This window comes from Rana temporaria, chromosome 10, assembly GCF_905171775.1.
Source record: "Rana temporaria chromosome 10, aRanTem1.1, whole genome shotgun sequence".
Classification (NCBI taxonomy): Eukaryota; Metazoa; Chordata; class Amphibia; order Anura; family Ranidae; genus Rana; species Rana temporaria.
The window spans coordinates 129226075-129244970 of record NC_053498.1 but is presented as its reverse complement, the minus strand read 5'-3'; the positions used below and the strand labels follow the sequence as shown (position 1 = coordinate 129244970).

Here is an 18896-nt window from a genome sequence, read left to right as displayed (position 1 = left end):
GCACCGCCGCAAATTTCCAGGTAAGTGTGTTGTGGATCGATACCTAACTTAGGAAATTTGCGGCAGTGTAACTTAAAGCTGTTAAGTTACGTTGCGGGGCTGTGGATCTGGCCCCTGATAGTAATATTGGCCATCAAAAGGTCTAAATTGTTAATGCTTTTTTATGAAGAGATTCAGTTTCTTCCGATCTATAAGCCACAGATTCAAATCTCTGGTGTCTGTGGTGAAATACGCCAAGTCTTGGACAGTCATGGTGTCACTTCATTGGTCTTGGTTTCAGAACGGTCAACCAGTCAATCCCCTTACTTTGGACATGACTATTACCAGACATGGTTTTGACTTGGATTTCACCTCTGGCGAGCCCTGTCCCATTAGGTTACCTACCTTCTAAAGGCCTTAGCTCACAAAATCTACTGATCAGCGAATGAAGACACAGGAAGAAAGAATGTAAAACAGATTTCATATATTTATTGTAAGAGTTTTTTTCTTTGTTTCATTAAATATGCATTCACTTGTACAAATATTTATTGAAAATGACTCTGTCTGGTTTCTAGGTGTGAGGTGTTTATTACTCGAATGACTGTGATAAAACCGGAGACCCAGATTCTGCTCCGTAATGTTTCAAGCACCAATGTAAGGTTTCTGGGTTGTGTGTTCAGCGGGAGGATCTCTTGGAAACCTTTTTAACATAAAACAGCCGGAGCACCAGTGCCGGTCTGACATTCTCATTGCTGGGATTACATTCTGTGGTATAGAGACTGGTTACTCCACCAAAAAGTGATAGTTCAGTTACAGGTGGAACATGGTGGGCTGAGTCGCTTATTGATTTCTTATATCTCTTGGGAATTCCAGTTATGACATTTTCTCTGTCAGATGTTGTTCTGTCCACTTGGGTGCTCCTAGTCCTCCTGCTTCATTATCCATAGTATAAAATAAAGTTATAACCTAGCAAGCAGAGAAGGGAGTCCTCATCATGGTCACAGACAAAATCCCTAAGAGATATGAGTAACCATAAGGCGGATTAATTATCCAGTATCTACCAGTAAGATATCAGTTTTGGGTGGAATGATCCATTAAAATCCCAGAGCCCCGGCTGTGGACAGGAATGACAGAACTCAGAAAATGTGTCTTGTGCCACACTGAAGATCAGAGCAGGCTTGCTTCTTATTGTAACTCTAATCTATTTGCTTTCTGAAGTCTGAACCTCGTCACCAAGACCGCGATCATTTGCCTCACTCCCGTAATTATTAATCAGATTAGAAGAGTAGGACGTTGTTCATCCTTTCATCTGCCCTGAAACACCCCCATAGGGGGGAGGAATAGGAATATTACAGAGCAGAACACAAACTCCAAAATATTTGTGACCTCCATACTGAAACAGCCGACAGCAGAAGACGAGTGACAGGACATGTCAGGTGTCAATGTGTGCTTCATTCGTGCTCCGCTTGTGTCTATAGGCTAATAGGAAAATGCACAAAGGTCACGCTTGTTGCAAGCACGCAATACACAAGTGTAATAGACGTGAGTGTGTCACCATTGCGCTACTCGGTGCTTTCTTCACCCTCCTGCGAGGAATCAAGATATTCCCCCAACATGGTTGACCAGACTGGGGAATGAGGAATTGACATGATGGCATGGTCTCCTGGCGCTTAGAATCTATAGTGCATGTCACACATAGGAGTGGGAAGAGGGTGTCTTTCAGTGCAAAGCCTAAAGCAGCAAGCAGACTGCCAGTGCCCCTTTTTGGGATGTTCCCCTCTGTATTTTGCACACAACTATATTTTAGCAATCGTGGAGAAAGCTCTGGCTGCCAAGAGATTTGGGAGATTGACTAGGGGCTCATTGTATGATAACGAAATAATAAGCCTTCCTAAGATATTTAGGTAGATTCAGTAAAGTTAGGCCGACTTATCAGTAGATAAGCCGACCTAACTCAGAATCTACGCCGACTTATGTTTAAGCGTATGCTCAAACAGAGATATGCTTAAACATATCTAAGATACGACGGCTTGCGCCGTCCTATCTTAGATTGCAATATTTTGGATGGCCGCTAGGTGGCGCTTCCATTGCGGTTGGCGTAGAATATGTAAATGAGGAGATACGCCGATTCACAAACGTACGCCCGGCCGACGCAGTACTTTTACGCCGTTTACGTAAGAGATAGGCCGCGTAAAGTTGGAGCTAGGCCCTATTCAAATAGTAATGTCCAAGTATGGCCGCCGTTCCTGCGTTGAAATTCGAATTTTTTACGTCGTTTGCGTAAGTCGTCCGTGAATCGGGATTTACGTCGTTTACGTCCACGTCAAAATCAATAGGCCCGTGCGGCGTACTTAGCCGCAATGCATACTGGGAAATGTAGGCGCCCGGCGCATGCGCAGTTCGCAAAAAAAAAACGTGAGGTCAAGCGCCATTAACATAAAACACGCCCCCTCAAACATTTGAATTAGGCGCCCTTACGCCCGCCGATTTAGGCTACGCCAACGTAACTTAGCAGGCAAGTACATTGTGAATCATGTACTTGCCTCGCTAACTTACGGCGGCGTAGCTTAAATTCCTTAAGCTACGCCGCCGCAAAGTTACGCCAACGTATCTGAATCTACCTAAAAGTTAGGATCCAATGAAAGATGTCTGACAAAACGTAAGAACCATCTGACAACCCTAACACAACTCAGCCGCCATGGGGAGCTGCTGGGATCTTCTTCCTAATGGGGCTGAAAGTGGCAGCAGTACAAATGTGTTCAAAGCTTCATTCCCATTGGTCAAAATGTTTCCAACAATGGAAAATGTACACTAACAATCACTTCAAGTAAGGAAGCTTTCACCGCACCTGTAAAAAGCCTGACAAATTTGCCTCAATGCCTGCTTTTATCAGGTCGTTTGTGGCCAGTCTGTTAACCACCAAGAGATTAGCCAATATTGGTTCTAATGTCAAGAGATTAGCACGCAATCAATGACTCGGTTCTGCAAGAAAATGGGGCTTATTATTAAAGTCGGCACTGAAAAATGCTACAGTGACCTTACTTCAGATTCACCGTCTCATTTTCTGAAAGCAATTCAGAGAATTATTTGAACTATTTTGCTAAAAGTGTTTTCAGCAACTTTATATTTCAAGTGTAGCTCGTCTACTTGCAAAAAAAGCGCAGCAGTTTAAAGATGTCTTACTTTTAGTTTCTATAAAACTGCCTGGGAGGATTTCACCGGTCTCTCATTTACCTGGGTTCAAAATGGTATTTGTTGCTGGAATAATGGCAGCTTGCTTCCTGTAGGAATGATCTGAGCCCATTCGGTGAACACATTCAATAAGAAATATCTAGAAACTTTGGCACAATGTAGATTGAAGGTTGTCAGAGAGCACCGGAACTGGTCACCGGCAACAAAAGAAAACCTCAGATGAGCAGTGAAAGGTAATGTGTGTCTATGAATAGCACCCTTCAATGTAAGACAAACCCTACCAGCTTATCACCTTCTCTACTGACAAGCTAAGGCTTCAACAGGTATATCTGAGATGGCATTATGTGCTTCTGATGGCAATAAGGCACTGAAGGGGCACCAGCAGATCACCCCCTCCAGCTGCAGACCGCATTCTGCCCAGAGAGGTTAACCACACCTGGAATCTCTGCAATGCTCCGGAGACGGGTACCCCAATGTGCTTCTTCTGAATGTCTCCCAATTCGTCACCTTCCATTCACACATAGATGGACCTTAAAATAAAAATGGGGCGCTCGAATATCTTGCCGGTTGGCAACAGTGGCACTCGCTCCTTGGCTGGTTTTGCACAGTACAGAATATTGAGGTGTCTGGTGATTTAGGAAGGCAAGAGACCATCATATGAGTAAAGCTAGAAGCCAGGAGTCAGACACCTGAGCGACAATCATCTGAACTGCGAATCTGTGGAAGGTTTGACGGCACTGTAAGACAGACACCCTGCGGGCAACAGTCAGATGCCCCCCCCATGATGTCACTTTACTGCTGTACAGCACACAAGAGAAATGGTTTAGCCAGAGATCACCGAAATATTAATGGCTATCTGGCTAGTCCTATGCACCAAAGAAACAACTGAAATGATAGCCAGACGTCTATAGCACCGACAACCGATCCCGACCAGAGAGGAAGCGTGCTAATCTCCAGAGGGAATCAGATGACTCTGTCCACAGGGGCCAGTTACTACTCACAACTAGCCCTGTGGCTAGCAGCAGCTTGATAGAAAAATAAAAGATACTATATATAGATAAAGTCTGTTCCTCTTTCACTATATATATTTCTCTATATAGATTTATATATATATATATATATTATTCTTATATGTAGACTTTGATATTAGCACATAGAAACAACAACAATACCTTCGGCCATGTAAAACAAGGAAAAGCTCCAAAGGATTAATAATAAACGGGTATGTACAAGATGAGCCCCCGAGCAAGTGACCCTCTATTCACCACTGAACAAGTTATGTGCCGAATCAAACCACGATGGTGCAGATATGGTCCGTAACGACACGGTTTAAACCAGGGGTGGCCAACCAGTGGCCCGCGGAGCCCTCTGATGTGGCCCCCGACCTCCTGCTCTGGAATAGCGGGTTGGCAAGGCCAAATCGCAGGTTGCCGATCTGCCATACCACAGCATCAGTGTTGTGAATGAAGCTGGTGGTAGAGGAAGAAAGCGAGTCTGGACCAGAGCCCCATAAGCTGATGTTTCCTCTACAGCGCCGGCTTTGCCACAGAAGGAGTCAATGGCAATGTTCAGCTAACCCGCAGGATAGACACAGGTGCACTACGCTGCACCCGTGGTGTGGGTAAACCATCAGTTGAAAGCAGTCTTAGGCCCTTTTCACATCATCAGCTTGACCAAATGGGACCCTCATTTCACCTTTACAGAGCAGCAGATGTCCATTTACACTCGCCTACCTCCAATCCAAAAAAAAGATGAGAATTCGTCCCCTTCCATCTTGGCAGATCGGAGGGGCCATAGAGTAGCCGTGACCTGTCATCCGCCCGCTCCGTTCATTGTGGCCCACCACTGGTTACCAAGTTGCCTAAATGGCCCTTGCTATTCAAAAGGTTGGGCATCCCTGGTTTAAACTGTGCAGACAGGGACTATTTGCACCACGTGTACATGACACTTACTACACTGTGCCCAAAGGACCTGTATGTAACACAAACAGCCAGGACCTGTATGTACCACGTATAGCCAGGACCTACACTGTGCACACAGGACCTGTATGTACCACGTATAGCCAGGACCTGTATGTACCACATATAGACATGACCTACACTGTGCACACAGGACCTGTATGTACCACGTATAGACATGACCTATACTGTGCACACAGGACCTGTAATTATCACATATAACCTACACTGGGCACACAGGACCTGTATGTACCATGTATAGACAGGACCTACACTGGGCACACAGGACCTGTATGTACCATGTATAGACACGACCTACACTGTGCACGCTGGACTCATATGTACCATGTGTACATGACACAGTTCATCATGTAAGGGTAGCGCCTCTCATCAGTTATCCGCTCTGTGGAAATAGATCGTCTGACAAAAAGTTCCTACGCAGTGTCCACTTTTGCCGTGTCAAGACCTTGCAATATACACTGGGAGTGAACAGACCAAACTGTGAATACAAACAGACTGAAGAGAGATGAAAGCAGGTGCTCTCTCCTGTCTCCTCACTGTGGTATACGGCAGATGGGTAACACCATCCAACAGCTGGCAGCAACACATATCCATCTACTCTCGCATCTCCGGACAGTGACAATGAACCACAGATGGACACACAGATCACAGAAGGCTGCAGCTGTCTGTCCTTCCACCACTGACATTATTGCTGAATCCAGAGCACCGCTTCAATTAATACTACAGAACATTATAATGGGAAGGACGGAGAGACCATTAACAGGATCCCCAAATATCTCCACGAAACTCACAGCAAGATGAAGGTGAGTATTTCAATGAGAAGGGAATCCTGGGAGACCTTCGCTAGAATGGATTTCAACAAGGAAGATGGCAAACACTCCAGTCAAACTTAATTCGCCACTCTGATCTGATGCCATTCACATTCACCACTTAGATCTAATGCCAATCTCAGCCACCACTCAAAACAAATTATATTTGCAGCTGCCACATAGATCGTATGCCATTCAGAGCCGCCACTCAGATCTGACTCCATTCACAGCCATCACTAAGAACTAATGCCAATTGCAGCCGATATACAGTTCTGCTCATTAGTTTACATACATCTAGCAGAGTTTGTAAAATGTTGGCTATTTTTGCTGCACCAACGCCACCAAAACAGCCCACTTACAACATGCTAACCATCACCTACAGAAGCCTCAAACTTCTGGAATAAAATCATTAAGAGTGATTAACACCATAATATAACTTAATGGACACAACAACAAATGTTATGTTGGGTGAGAGTCAACAGGACCTTTAGAGGCACACCATCCCTACAGTTAAGCATGGCCTTGGATCCCCTGCTGTTCTGGGGTGTGTGAGCTACAGTTTGCTTTCATCAGTCTGGAAAGCACAACATGGCGCACACTTTGACTTTCCAACATGACAATGATCTGAAACATACGGCCAAGTTGACCCTTGAAGTGGCTGAAGCAGAAAAAAAGAAGGTTCTGCAGTGGCCATCGCAAACTCATTGATCCATGCTAGAGAGATCTCCGACACACATGGTATACAACCAAAACATAGTACCGCGACCCACGGCTGGGTACTAGTACAGGACGTACCTGACGTACCTGTACCAACATGTGCCCAGCCGTGCCGTGCCATTCTGCCGACGTATATGTGCAGGAGGCGGTCCTTAAGTGGTTAAAAAAATAAAGAGCTTCAATCATAACTATCCCATGAGAAAATTGGAAGCCTTGTTCACAACTATCACACATTATAGGCTGTTATTGGTGTTATTAACCACTTGACCACCAGGCACGTAAACCCACTTAATAACCAGACCAATTTTCAGCTTTCGGTGATCTCACAATTTGTACCCAAATGAAATTTTCGTCTATTTTTTTCACACAAATAGAGCTTTCTTTTGGTGGTATTTAATCACCGTTGGGTTTTTTATTGGGGCGCGCGATTCTGGGAGGACGTGCATTCCTCCCAGAGTTAAGCGACCGTCTTGTAGACATATATCGTCTATAGGGCGGTGAGCAAGCGGTTAAAGTCGTGTGTTTTTTTTTTTTAAATAACAAAAATGTCATCCTCCTTTTTCATGGGGCCGGCGCCCTTGGCCCCTCCCTCCTGCCAAGTGCCCTCAAAGCAAGTAGCTTGCTCTAGGGGCACCCAAGTAGACTTGCTCCTGAGCTGCAGCTCTGCGTGCCCATTCACACACAGAGCTGCGGCTCGGTCCCGCCCCTCACTCTTCTGATTGGCTGTGATTGACAGCAACGGGAGCCAATGGACCCTGTTGCTGCCTCAGCCAATGAGAAGCAAGAGTCCCCTGAGAGACGATGCTTGAAGGTAAAAAACATTATGAGATGCGTCCTAACACCCCCCTCTTCACAGCCTCTCACTGGGAAGATCAGTGTGCTGCTGTTTCTCCTCCTTCAGCTGAGAACAGAGGGTATGTGATCACATCTATAAAAAAAAAGGGGGGGAGGTGTTTATAATGTTTTTAAAATCTATACACAAATGTTTTGCCTTTTCATTTTCTATTTTAAACTGAATGGGTTGTTTTACAAGGTGTGGGTTTACAATTACTTTACTAATTTTTATATAAACTGCATTTCAAATTCTGTTGGGGGTATGTAAACTTATGAGCACAACGTAAGTCTGTTTGCACCTGCTACTCAGACTTCATGCCAATCACAGCCGCCACTTAGAACTAATATCAATCGCAACTTCTATTCAGATTTAACCCCAATCACAGGCACAACTCAAAACTAAAGCAGTTCTGACCACACTTTTGATCCAAGGCCATTCACTTTCATCAAACAGAAATACAAAATCTGTCTCAACTGAAGGGGATTTTACAGAAAATCCCCTAACAGTCTCATGTTTCAGGTTATAGCTGCCCCTCAGACTGCCTCCTGTAATTAAGCAGGAACAAAAATTGTTTCTGGACAGCCGCACTCTGAACAAGTTGTAGCCTTTATTAAAAAAAGGACAGCACTACAAGTCACAGCAACATAAAATAAAACCCGACTGCTTACGCGTTTCGCACTGAAACTAGTGCTTAGTCAACTAAGCACTAGTTTCAGTGCGAAACAAGTCGGAGGTCGGGTTTTATTTTATGTTGCTGTGACTAGTAGTGCTGTCCTTTTTTTTAATAAAGGCTACAACTTGTTCAGAGTGCGGCTGTCCAGAAACAATTTTTGTTCCTGCTTTGCTAAGTGCATTGCCTGCACCTGAGTTGTCTGCAACGGAGGATATTCATCTGGGTTCCCACCTGGAGCGGCTACTCCCTTTTCCCTTGCCTCCTGTAATTATTATGAATAATGATTAGGAATGGACCTCCGTCCTACACCTCGATCAATCCATCCAAAGATAAAACACGCCTGCGGTCCATCTAATAAACAAAGGACCTTATACTTCTGAAACCCAGGAACATTTGGGACGGTGCTAGTGACATCACACGGCGGACGCGTCATCTTGTAGGTTCCGTGGTGTTAATGGAACACCCAAAGCATTCATAATTTGTGGTCTGTTCATTCCAGGATTTACACACGTCGGGTTCTTTTCATATTCGACATAAATTATCTAAAGAGGACAGCTCTGCTCAGGAACAGCTGACCCATGGATGGGGATGACAGACAGGCCCCTTCCCGTCACCCAACAGTACTTTTATTTCTCTTCTGTATTGTTGGCACTAATATGGGTTTGTGACAACCTTGTGTGTTTGCAGTCACCTAGGTAGTGGGACTGTCAGGCGTTTCATGTCAGCAGTCCTGGAAGAAGGGGACCCGGCGATACAAGACATTCTGGGAGGAAATGTGACGAAGGAGCTAAACCATCTGCAGCAGTTTCTGGAAATTATTGCTTACGCGATTACCTCAAATATTCCCTCTGTCACAACCATCGCACCCAACATCTGAGCTATCATAATAGCCGCAAATGGAGAATATCACATGCGATCTGTGGGAACCCCTACTATACGATTCCTGCCCAGGTGGGCTTTATCCCCCATTACATCATTTATAAAAAAATAAATAAAAAGAGAAGCTTTTAAGAAAAACAAACGGCAACAAAAGAAGTTACAGAAAAGCTTGTACTACTTCTTCATGTGTTTAAAGGTGACCTGTCATGACAAAAACTTAGAGGCCACCATCGATGGCCTCTCCTTTTTTAAAACAGCAATTGGCTGATGTTCTGGCTTCAAACAAGGATACAGATGAGGACTTCTGACTTTCCTTATGTACTGACTTCTTTTCCATTAGGGACTCGGAAAGAAATAAGCTTAGGAAAACAGCCAGATAACCAGCATTTTCAGATCAAAGTCAGCAATGTTTTCCTTATGACAGGTTTCTTTAAAATGTATCCCAAATTCCCCACCCAGTACTACATGTGAACACCCCAGATAAGATCCCCTCTGTCGTGGCTGGCCCCTCCGGAGGTGGAGACGGAGATGGGAGATGCACTGCTAATGAGGGTTCCGGAGAAGCCGGCCACAAGACCAATAACTTAAATAAATAACAATAATGATTGAACACGTGAATAGGTAGTACAAACTAGATGGATGTCCTTCAGCAGCTTTAGTGATGTCCTTCCCCAATAATACAAACATCTAATCAGTCTAATCCCTACACAATAAAATATATCATTTATGTCTAAATATTCTCTCTATGTACTGCGTAGTCAAGGCGCACCCATTAGCGGGTACACGTACAAACACATGTATACACAGACACGCCGTGGCATGTTCATGTAAACGGCTTGGCTAGATTCACAGCACGACTCTCTGCTACGGTTCACATAAAAACACCATAGGGTGGGTTGGGCTGTGAGACGTGGCGTTTTCTTTTTTCTCAAAGCTGCCACATGTGCTATGGTCATACAAAGTGCCAAGCTGTGACCAGCATGTGTGCCCCCACCAGCAGCCATCTTAACACTGTACATGTTTGCAACATGTGAGGCTAAGTCTCCCCTCCGTGCACACACAGGGTTGGTGAGGTAGGAATGAACGCACAACTTGCTGCTCACGGTTTTTGTTTTTTTCAGAGGGAGGGTGGATATTGTCAGCACCAAGAGACAGAAAGGGCCCATAATACAGGCCTCTCTCTAAGGATGGTCACAGAAGGGTGGCATGGCCGCTGGAATCGTCGGGCTCGGTGCTGGTCAGTATGGCAGCCCGGTCGTCGGATAGCGAGCGGTGGCAAAGCTCATCCCTCAGAGCGGACAGGCGCGACAGGGGGTCTTGTCGAGATGGACGCTTCTTCCTACGAATGCAGCGAGTGTCAGTATACATGGCTGTAGCCGGCTGGTAGACCTGCGAGGTGGATCCATCTGGTGGAGAGAAGACCATGCACATTAATACACAGACTCATTTCTAAACTATGTAACGGAGAAAGAGGAGATAAGAGATGGCAGACTATATCACATGATGATCAGAAAGGGACCTGAAATAGACTATATTGCCAAAAGTATTGGGACACCTGCCTTTACAGGCACATGAAATTTAATGGCACCCCAGTCTTAGTCTGTAGGGTTCAATATTGAGTTGGCCCACCTTCGGCAGCCTCAACTCTTCTTGGAAGGATGTTCACAAGGTTTAGGAGTGTGTCTATGGGAATGTTTGACCATTCTTCCAGAAGCACACTTGTGAGGTCAGGCCCTGATGTTGGACAAGAAGACTTGGCTCAAAGATGTTCTATCGTGAGGTCAGTCTAGTCAAGATCCTCCACCCCAAATTCACTCATCCATTGTCCAAAATATCTTGGTATGCCGACGCCTTAAGAGTTCCCTTCACTGGAACTAAAGGTCCAAGCCCAACCCCTGAAAAAACAACCCCACACCATGATCCCCCCCCCCCTCCATTTAAGCGGGGGTTCACCCGTACATAACACTTTTTCCCCTTAGATGGATGCTCATTTTGTCTAGGGGAATCGGCTAGTTGTTTTAAAATATGAGCTGTACTTACCGTTTACGAGATGCATCTTCTCCGCCGCTTCCGGGTATGGGCTGCGGAACTGGGCGTTCCTATTTTGATTGACAGTCTTCCGAGAGGCTTCCGACGGTCGCATCCATCGCGTCACGATTTTCCGAAAGAAGCCGAACGTCGGTGCGCAGGCGCAGTATAGAGCCGCACCGACGTTCGCCTTTATTCGGCTACTAGTGACGCGATGGATGCGACCGTCGGAAGCCTCTCGGAAGACTGTCAATCAAGAATTAATGCCCGCTCCCGAAGACCCATACCCGGAAGCGACGGAGAAGATGCATCTCGAAAACGGTAAGTACAGCTCATATTTTAAAACAACTAGCCTATTCCCCTAGACAAAACGAGCATCCATCTAAGGGGATTGTTTGAAAAAAAAATTTATGGGTGAACTCCCGCTTTAAATGATTTGGACCAGTGCACAAAGCAAGGTCCATAAAGATATGGACACGATAGACCTCGACCCAATAGAACACCTTTTGGGATGAATTGGAGTGGAGACTGTGCGTCGGTCTTCTTGTACAAGCCATAAATGCCTGACCTCACAAATGCGCTTCTGGAAGAATGGTCAAACATTCCCATAGACACACTCCTAAACATTGTGGACAGCTTCCCAGAGGAGTTGAAGCTGTTATAGCTGCAAAGGGTGGGACAACTCAAAACTGAACCCTATGGATTAACACTGGGACGCCATTAAAGTTCATGTAAAGTCAGGTGTCCCAATACTTTTGGCAAGATAGTGTAGATAGAGGGAGCAGAAGAAGACATGTTGCTACAAGTAACAATGTTCTTTATGTGCAGTAAATTATACAGACGGCACCAAATTCAGCAGTTCTTACCAGAGTGCTTCCTGGATTTTGATCTGCCCTTGCTAGATTTTTTGGGCTTATGGATGCGGTCATCTATGACTTCAGACCTCTCAGGTACAGCAGCTAACCCAAGCCTGGAGGGGGGAGAAGAGAGTGGTCAGAGCCATAGTGGGAGCAATCTGCCCCTTCACTGTCACCACATCACTGCCAAGGCAATCTGGGAGTTGGACAGCCTCTGCAAGACACTTCATCCCATCTGAGCACATGGCTGCATGTTAGTATGGAGTGCACAGGGAGTGGTCGGGGTCAGACGGAGACCCTTGTCAGCTAAATGGCATCCCGCTAGGAGGTTTATACAAACACAAGGACCATCTCCCTAACAGTAAGCACTGCCACTACATGTGACCAGATCACAGGAACTCGTCACAAGCAATCCAATCTCCGTCTTCTGAAGAGAAGGGTCAAGTTTGGTCACTTTATAATAAGTGTGGTGACCTGTAACTCCTAGGGGGAGGGATCCTCTCACACTTTGCAGCCAATCACACAGCTCCATCCCAAACATCAATTTATTCTGATATCCTTGGATGTCCATCTTGAGTTTATTCTCTGCTCTGTGTATTAATGTCATCCATTAACTATCACTGGGAGCCTGCGGGGGGGCTATTTATAAAATGCCAAAACTATTTCAATGTTTCTTCATGGTAATTATGGATTTTAGATGTAGTTTTGCTGGAAAACCCAAATCAATTGGTTTACTTTTTGCCATTTCAGCACTGCTAGAATTAAAGTATTACTAAAGCCGGGAGCCTGCATTCACTATATCTGGTCTCCCACAGTACACAGAACATGGAACTGCAATTATTTCAGTAAATAAACACTGCTAAATGCCTTTTTCTCATCCGCAGTATATAGTATAGCAGTTTTGTTGCGTCTATCAGTGTCTGGCTGAGCACTGGTTAACCACTTAAGGAACAGCCGCCGCAGTTGCACAAATAGCTATCATTGTACCTTGGCTCGCGCAGCTGTGGGAGCGTTCCCGCGACTCGATGTCTGCTGGCGACCCGTGATCGCTTAGTACAGAGGCAGAATGGGGATCCCCTATTCTGACAGATGACATGACCGATCTACTGTTCCCAATCATCGGGAACAGTGATCTGTCATGTCCCGGGCAAGCCCATTTCCCCTACAGTTAGAACACACTTAACTCCTTGATCACCCCCTAGTGTTAACCCCTTTCCTTTCAGTGCTATTTCTTCATTGATCAGTGCATTTTTATAGCACTGATCAATGTAATAATGTCACTGGTCCACAAAAAGTGTAATGGGTCAATTTTACAGCCCCGCAAAAAATCAGATTGCCGCCATTCACAGTTAAAATGAAAAAAAAAAGTCCCTAAATCTATCCCATAGTTTTGTAGACAAGATAACTTTTGCGCAAACCAATCAATATACACCTATTGTGAATTATTTTTTTCTTTAATAAAAATTTGTACAAGAATATCTATCGGCCTAAACTGACGAATACATATTTATTTATATATATATATATATATATATATATATATATATATATATATATATATATATAAAAATATGTCCGTCTGACGCAGTGCTAAAGTCCTACGTCCAGCGTAAAGTTATGCCCCATAAAGGAGGTGTAACTCAGCAGCAGACATGCAAAGGGCTGCACCAGGGAACACAAGCCGGCGTATTTTACGTTGGACGTGAATAAGACTAGGCGTAGGTTACATTCACGCCGTAGGCAGTGATCCGACATATCTTAGGGAGTAGTTCCGACGTGATTCTGAGCATGCGCACTGGGATGTGTCCACGGGACGGCGCTTGCGCCGTTCGTTATACGTATGTGTCTGGTGCTCAGCCCATCATTTGCATGGGGTCACGCCTCATTTGCATGGCTCACGCCCACTTCCACCTACGCCGGCTTACGTCTAGGAAACCCAGCGCAGTTTTGGGAGCTTTGGCTTTGTGAATTCAGTGCTTGCCTCTCTGCGCTGCGTCGGCGCAGAGAGGCAGAGTTCCTGGGAAAATAGGACCCAGAAACCATTGACTTTCTTAAGCCTCATACACACAATCGGATTTTTATCGGACAAATCATTTTGTCCAACAATTGTCCGATGGAGCGTGCAAACTGTCAGATTTTCCGACAAACAGCCTGTCATCACACAATTCCTGCCGGATGATCCGATTGCGTGTGAGGATCAACTCTCAGAACTATTATCCATACCTTTTTATATATACTTCGATATTTCTCTGAGGCACTAACCAGACCCCACAACGCAAGCCACTCTTTTCATCTATAGCAGTTTGTATGTGAGTTGTTGTTTTTTTTTTTTTTTTATGTAATTTAACTACATATACAGACTGATTTTACTGGTGTGAGTTTAGTAACACTTTAAACTTTTACACATGGTGGGGGAGGGGCAGCAAGTGCAAATGAGATTTTTTGCCGAGATGAAAAACAATTATTGCGCCACGTACAGTAATGTAATGAACCCGTACACACACACAGCATACAATTATATAGTGAAGGGCAGTGTTCATTTTGGCAACAAATTTCGGTTTAGGCCCGCTATACCGTCGGATTTGCCGGGGCGGTATTAACCCCCGCTAGCGGCCGATAAAGGGTTAATACCGCCCGCAATGCGCCTTTGCAGAGGCGCATTGCGGGCGGTATTGCCGCGGTTTCGCATTGTTTTAAATGGGAAGGAGCGGTGAAGGAGCCGTATACACGCCGCTCCTCTCACCGCTCCAAAGATGCTGCTGACAGGAGATTTTTTTCTCTCCTTCCAGCGAATCGCCTCATTGTGAAAGCCCTCAGGCCTTCACATTGAGGTTGCTGGGTAGGAGTTTTTCAGGCGGTATAGCAGTGCTATTTTTAGCGCTGTACCGCCTGAAAGGGGTCTAAGTTTAAGTCTTAGGACTTTTTAGTCCCATTTTAGTCTTCTGCAATTGTTTTAGGCGTATTTAGTCGACTAAATCTCCAGTACATTTTAGTCGACCAAAACTAATTTTAGTCGTGTAAAATGTAATGGGAGTAATTAAATTAAAATGCATTAGTTTACATTTCTCTACAATTTACAAACTCATTATATACGGCTGGGGCGAAAAATCTCCTATGTTATTATTTATGTCATTGAGGTATGAACATGCACTACAGACCAGTGTTCATTTTTTAAGTCAAATTTCTATTTACCGGTAGTTTTAGTCTTATGCCACGTACACACGGTCGGAATTTCCGACAGAAAATGTCCGATGGGAGCTTTTCATTGGATATTCCGTGTGTATGCCCCATCTGACTTTTTCTGTCGGAATTTCCAACGGAAGATAGAAAGCAGTCGGAATTTCTGATGGAAAAATAGAGAACCTGAGTTTTTCCCATTGGAAAGTCCGGCCGTGTGTACGCGGCATTAGTCTTTTGACTAAAATGGCATTTTAGTTTTACTCTTATTTTAATCATCTCAATTGTTTTAGTCGACTAAAATAGTATTTACTTTGTCGACTAAAATGTGTTTTAGTCGACAAAATTAACACTGGTGAATGGAGTATTTTAGTTGAAGAGAAGAATTTGGTGCGCTGGTCACAGAATATGTGTAACGACGGTGAGGACGGGGCTTTTGTTGACTGAATGAGTGGATGACTTGCCAGGAATCAATACACCGGACATCTCAATGCTCTGCCAGGTTGTGTTTATTTCTTAAGAGATGGTGGTAGCCAGTCAGGTGCAAATCCTCACTGATGGGACTACAATGTACGTAGTAATGGCAGTTTTTGCCAAAAACGCCAAGGACTAGTTTTTCATATGAATGTGTTGATTTCTATTATTAACCACTTGACCTCCAGAAGATTTACCCCCCCCCCCCCCATTCCTGACCAAGCCATATTTTGCGATACGGTACTGCGTTACTTTAACTGACCATTGCACAACGTTCTAGCCATATAAAATATATGTCCTTTTCCCACAAACTGAGCTTTCTTTTGGTGGCATGTTATCACCTTTGCATATTTTTTTTTTTTTTTTGCGCTATAAACAAAAAAAGACTGTCAATAAAAAGAACAAGCATATTTACTTTTCTACTATAAAACACATCCAATAAAAAAATAAAAATAAATTTCTTCATCAATTTAGGCCAATATGTATTATGCTACATATTTAAAAAAAAAATACCAATAAGTGTATATTGATTTTGTGCAAAAGTTATAGCGTCTACAAACGATGGGATTTTTTTTTTCTCTAGTACTGGCGGTGATCAGCGACTTTTATAGCGGGACTGCAATCTTGCGGCGAACAGTCAGACACTAACTGACACTTTTTGCAGACCAGTGACACTAATACAGTGATTTGTCACTGTACTAATGATACTGGCTGGGAAGGAGTTAAACATCAGGAGCGATAGAAGGGTTAACTGTGTGCCTAGCCAGTGTTTTTAGTTGAAGCGTGGGAGGTGCTTTTACTAAGGGAAGTCCCGGCTTTGCAGGAACACAGGATCCATACCTTCCCTACTGAGAGAACGGTGATCTGCTTGCATGCTGCCCCAGACCGTGAAGTGTCATGTACTAGGTACGTGATCTGACGCAGCACTGCCACCTTGCCGCCGTACAAGTTGGTTATATGGGCGGCAAGTTGTTAACGTAAACTTAGTTGACTAATTATTATTCCACTAATAAAAGCGACACCATTATACCAGAGTGTCGTTGTTGGGTTTGTTCAATAAAACCGTGTAAGCAGCAAAGAATGTATGGAAAGTATGCTAAAATTGGGTGCAGGGATGTACTGCATGCCTTCCCTGGCATCGTGCCCTTGCTGGGCGTCGCATGCATCCCTGTGCCTTTTTTAAGGTATGGGCTCCCTCCAGGCATACCTGCCCTGAACCTATTGATTGATAGATTTGCTCCCACTATGGAGGCTCTGGACATTTAAAATTAGGACCACATTATATACAGAGGTCCCTTGGCGCGGGCACTGTGGTTTACACATATATTTGCAAAGGCGTGCAAACCTAACCCTCTGTTATTAATGTAAACTGTTAGACAGGGCCAATTCGGTTGTTTTGCAGGCTGGTCGGTAAGTGTGCTGGGAAATCTTTTGTTTGAGATTTATGCATTGCCCTTCCATGTGCACCTTGCTGCAAAAGCCAGTCATAGATTGGGGTGGGTGGCACTTTTTTGTACATGATACTGGCAACAAGAACATTTAAATTCAGGACATTTTAAATGTCCACAGAAACCTAAGCGAACCCCCATGTACCAGCCTGGCACCAGTAAGATTTGCTATGGCTATGGCACCCCAATCCTTCCATTTGCAATTTTAATAACCCTGCTGTTTTTTCTGGAGATGTAGCATGGCCTGACACCAGGGCCGATCCTAGGGTCACAGGCGCCTGGGTGCAGATATATTTCTGGCGCCCCCACATGGGCGTCGTCGTTTTACTTTACTAACTCCTCCCCTTTACAAATGTTTCTATGGCAATGACTCAACCACAGAGATGCTCCCCCCACAAAGTCTTCATTACCCTGGGATCCTTACATGATCTCTTAACAATAAACAAAATACAGGAAGAGAAGCAAAGTACTTTATTGGGACCTGGAGGGGGGCCTCTGTGATGGACACAGAGAGGGCTTCTGTTAGAGAGTCTGTTAGATGTTCGGCGCCCCCACCTCTGCAGGCGCCTGCCTAGGATCGGCCCTGCCTGACAGTACACTGGGGACAAAGATTGGCAGAAATGTATTTTCTTTAGTGGTTTATGAAGGTGAATTCATCAGAAGAATGCTTCTATCTGTGTGCAGGGACACCTTTTCCTCTGACCTCATACAATGAAGGTGAACCACGTGTAAGCTCCTGCGTCCTTCCCAAAATCTTGACAATGGTGGAGAGTAGGTTAAGGGGGACACTATAAAGGGGGCATGTTTCCTGATAGCCCAAAGAACACATGTATACAGTGGTGGCAAACATTGTTGACAATTTTGGAAATTGCAAAGTTTTGCAACTTTGCTGGCTGATGGGAAATGTTATTTTGCACCAAATGCAAATGTTTATATATCAGTTTAAGTTTTTATATATCAGTTTTTTTTTAAAGACAATGTAATGCTGAATTCAATACAAAAACCTTTAAATCTATGCCGTACAAAAAGAGTAAGGCCCCTTTCACACTGGGCTGTCCGTTTTGACAGACACTGCTTGCTCAGCAGAAGTCGCTCCATTGATCCCCGCTGAGCAGGGGCGGATGACAAGTCTGTCTCCGCTCACTGTGCAGGGACGGACCTGTCTGGACTCCAATCTCCTCTATGGGGGATTGGATAAAAAATGGACTGCCTGTCCCTTTTCACCTGATTCGATCTGGTAGATGGATGGAAAATGGGGTTTCCATCTGTCTGGATTCAGCAGATTGGATGTCAGCGGATATGTCGCCACTCGCATCTGTCGCTCCATAGACCTGCATTGAGCGTCCATTCAGGTCCACCTAAAAAGCTGACAGACGGACCTGAACGGTCCACCGGTGTGAAAGAGGCCTAATGATTACTTTAGTTTAAAAAAGAAACACAAGTGTGAAGACCAGGCCTTTGACACTTTTTGTTTACATGTAAAAATCTTTTTTTTCTAGAAAATTACTTAGAACCCCGAAACATTATACATTTTTATAAGTTACCTTTGAGACAAAAATGGTGGGTTTTGCAATTTTTTGGGGATGAAATTGTTCACCTTTCGTAAAATGTTACACCCATTTTCAGGGAGTAACATGTTATGAGTGGACCAGCCCCCGCACCTCCCTGATCTTGTGACAGCTAGCGGGGTTCTTCTCTCTTCCCGCTAGCTGGTACAATTGAAAAAAAAACGTGGCCAAGCAGGGCTCCGCCCTTCCAGCTGCGTCGCTGATTGACCAGGCTCTGTTCATTGAAAACTACAAGGTCCAGCAGCCTTTGCGGCTGTCGGCTTGTAGTTTTCAATGAACTA

The 18896-nt window shown here is 44.6% G+C and overlaps 1 protein-coding gene across 2 annotated transcripts in view; it reads right to left on the bottom strand.

Moving 5' to 3' along the window:
* Window positions 1-9176: 9176 nt before the first annotated feature.
* The window catches only part of IGSF9B (immunoglobulin superfamily member 9B), a 100585-nt gene continuing 90865 nt past the window's right edge, over window positions 9177-18896 (bottom strand). For both annotated transcript variants that reach the window (XM_040326252.1, XM_040326254.1), the window contains exons 19-20: window positions 11958-12061; window positions 9177-10469 (exon numbers count right to left, since the gene is read on the bottom strand). In XM_040326252.1, coding sequence (XP_040182186.1) covers window positions 10255-10469; window positions 11958-12061 — 319 coding nt within the window. In that variant the 3' untranslated portion in view covers window positions 9177-10254. The remainder of the gene's footprint in view (window positions 10470-11957; window positions 12062-18896) is intronic.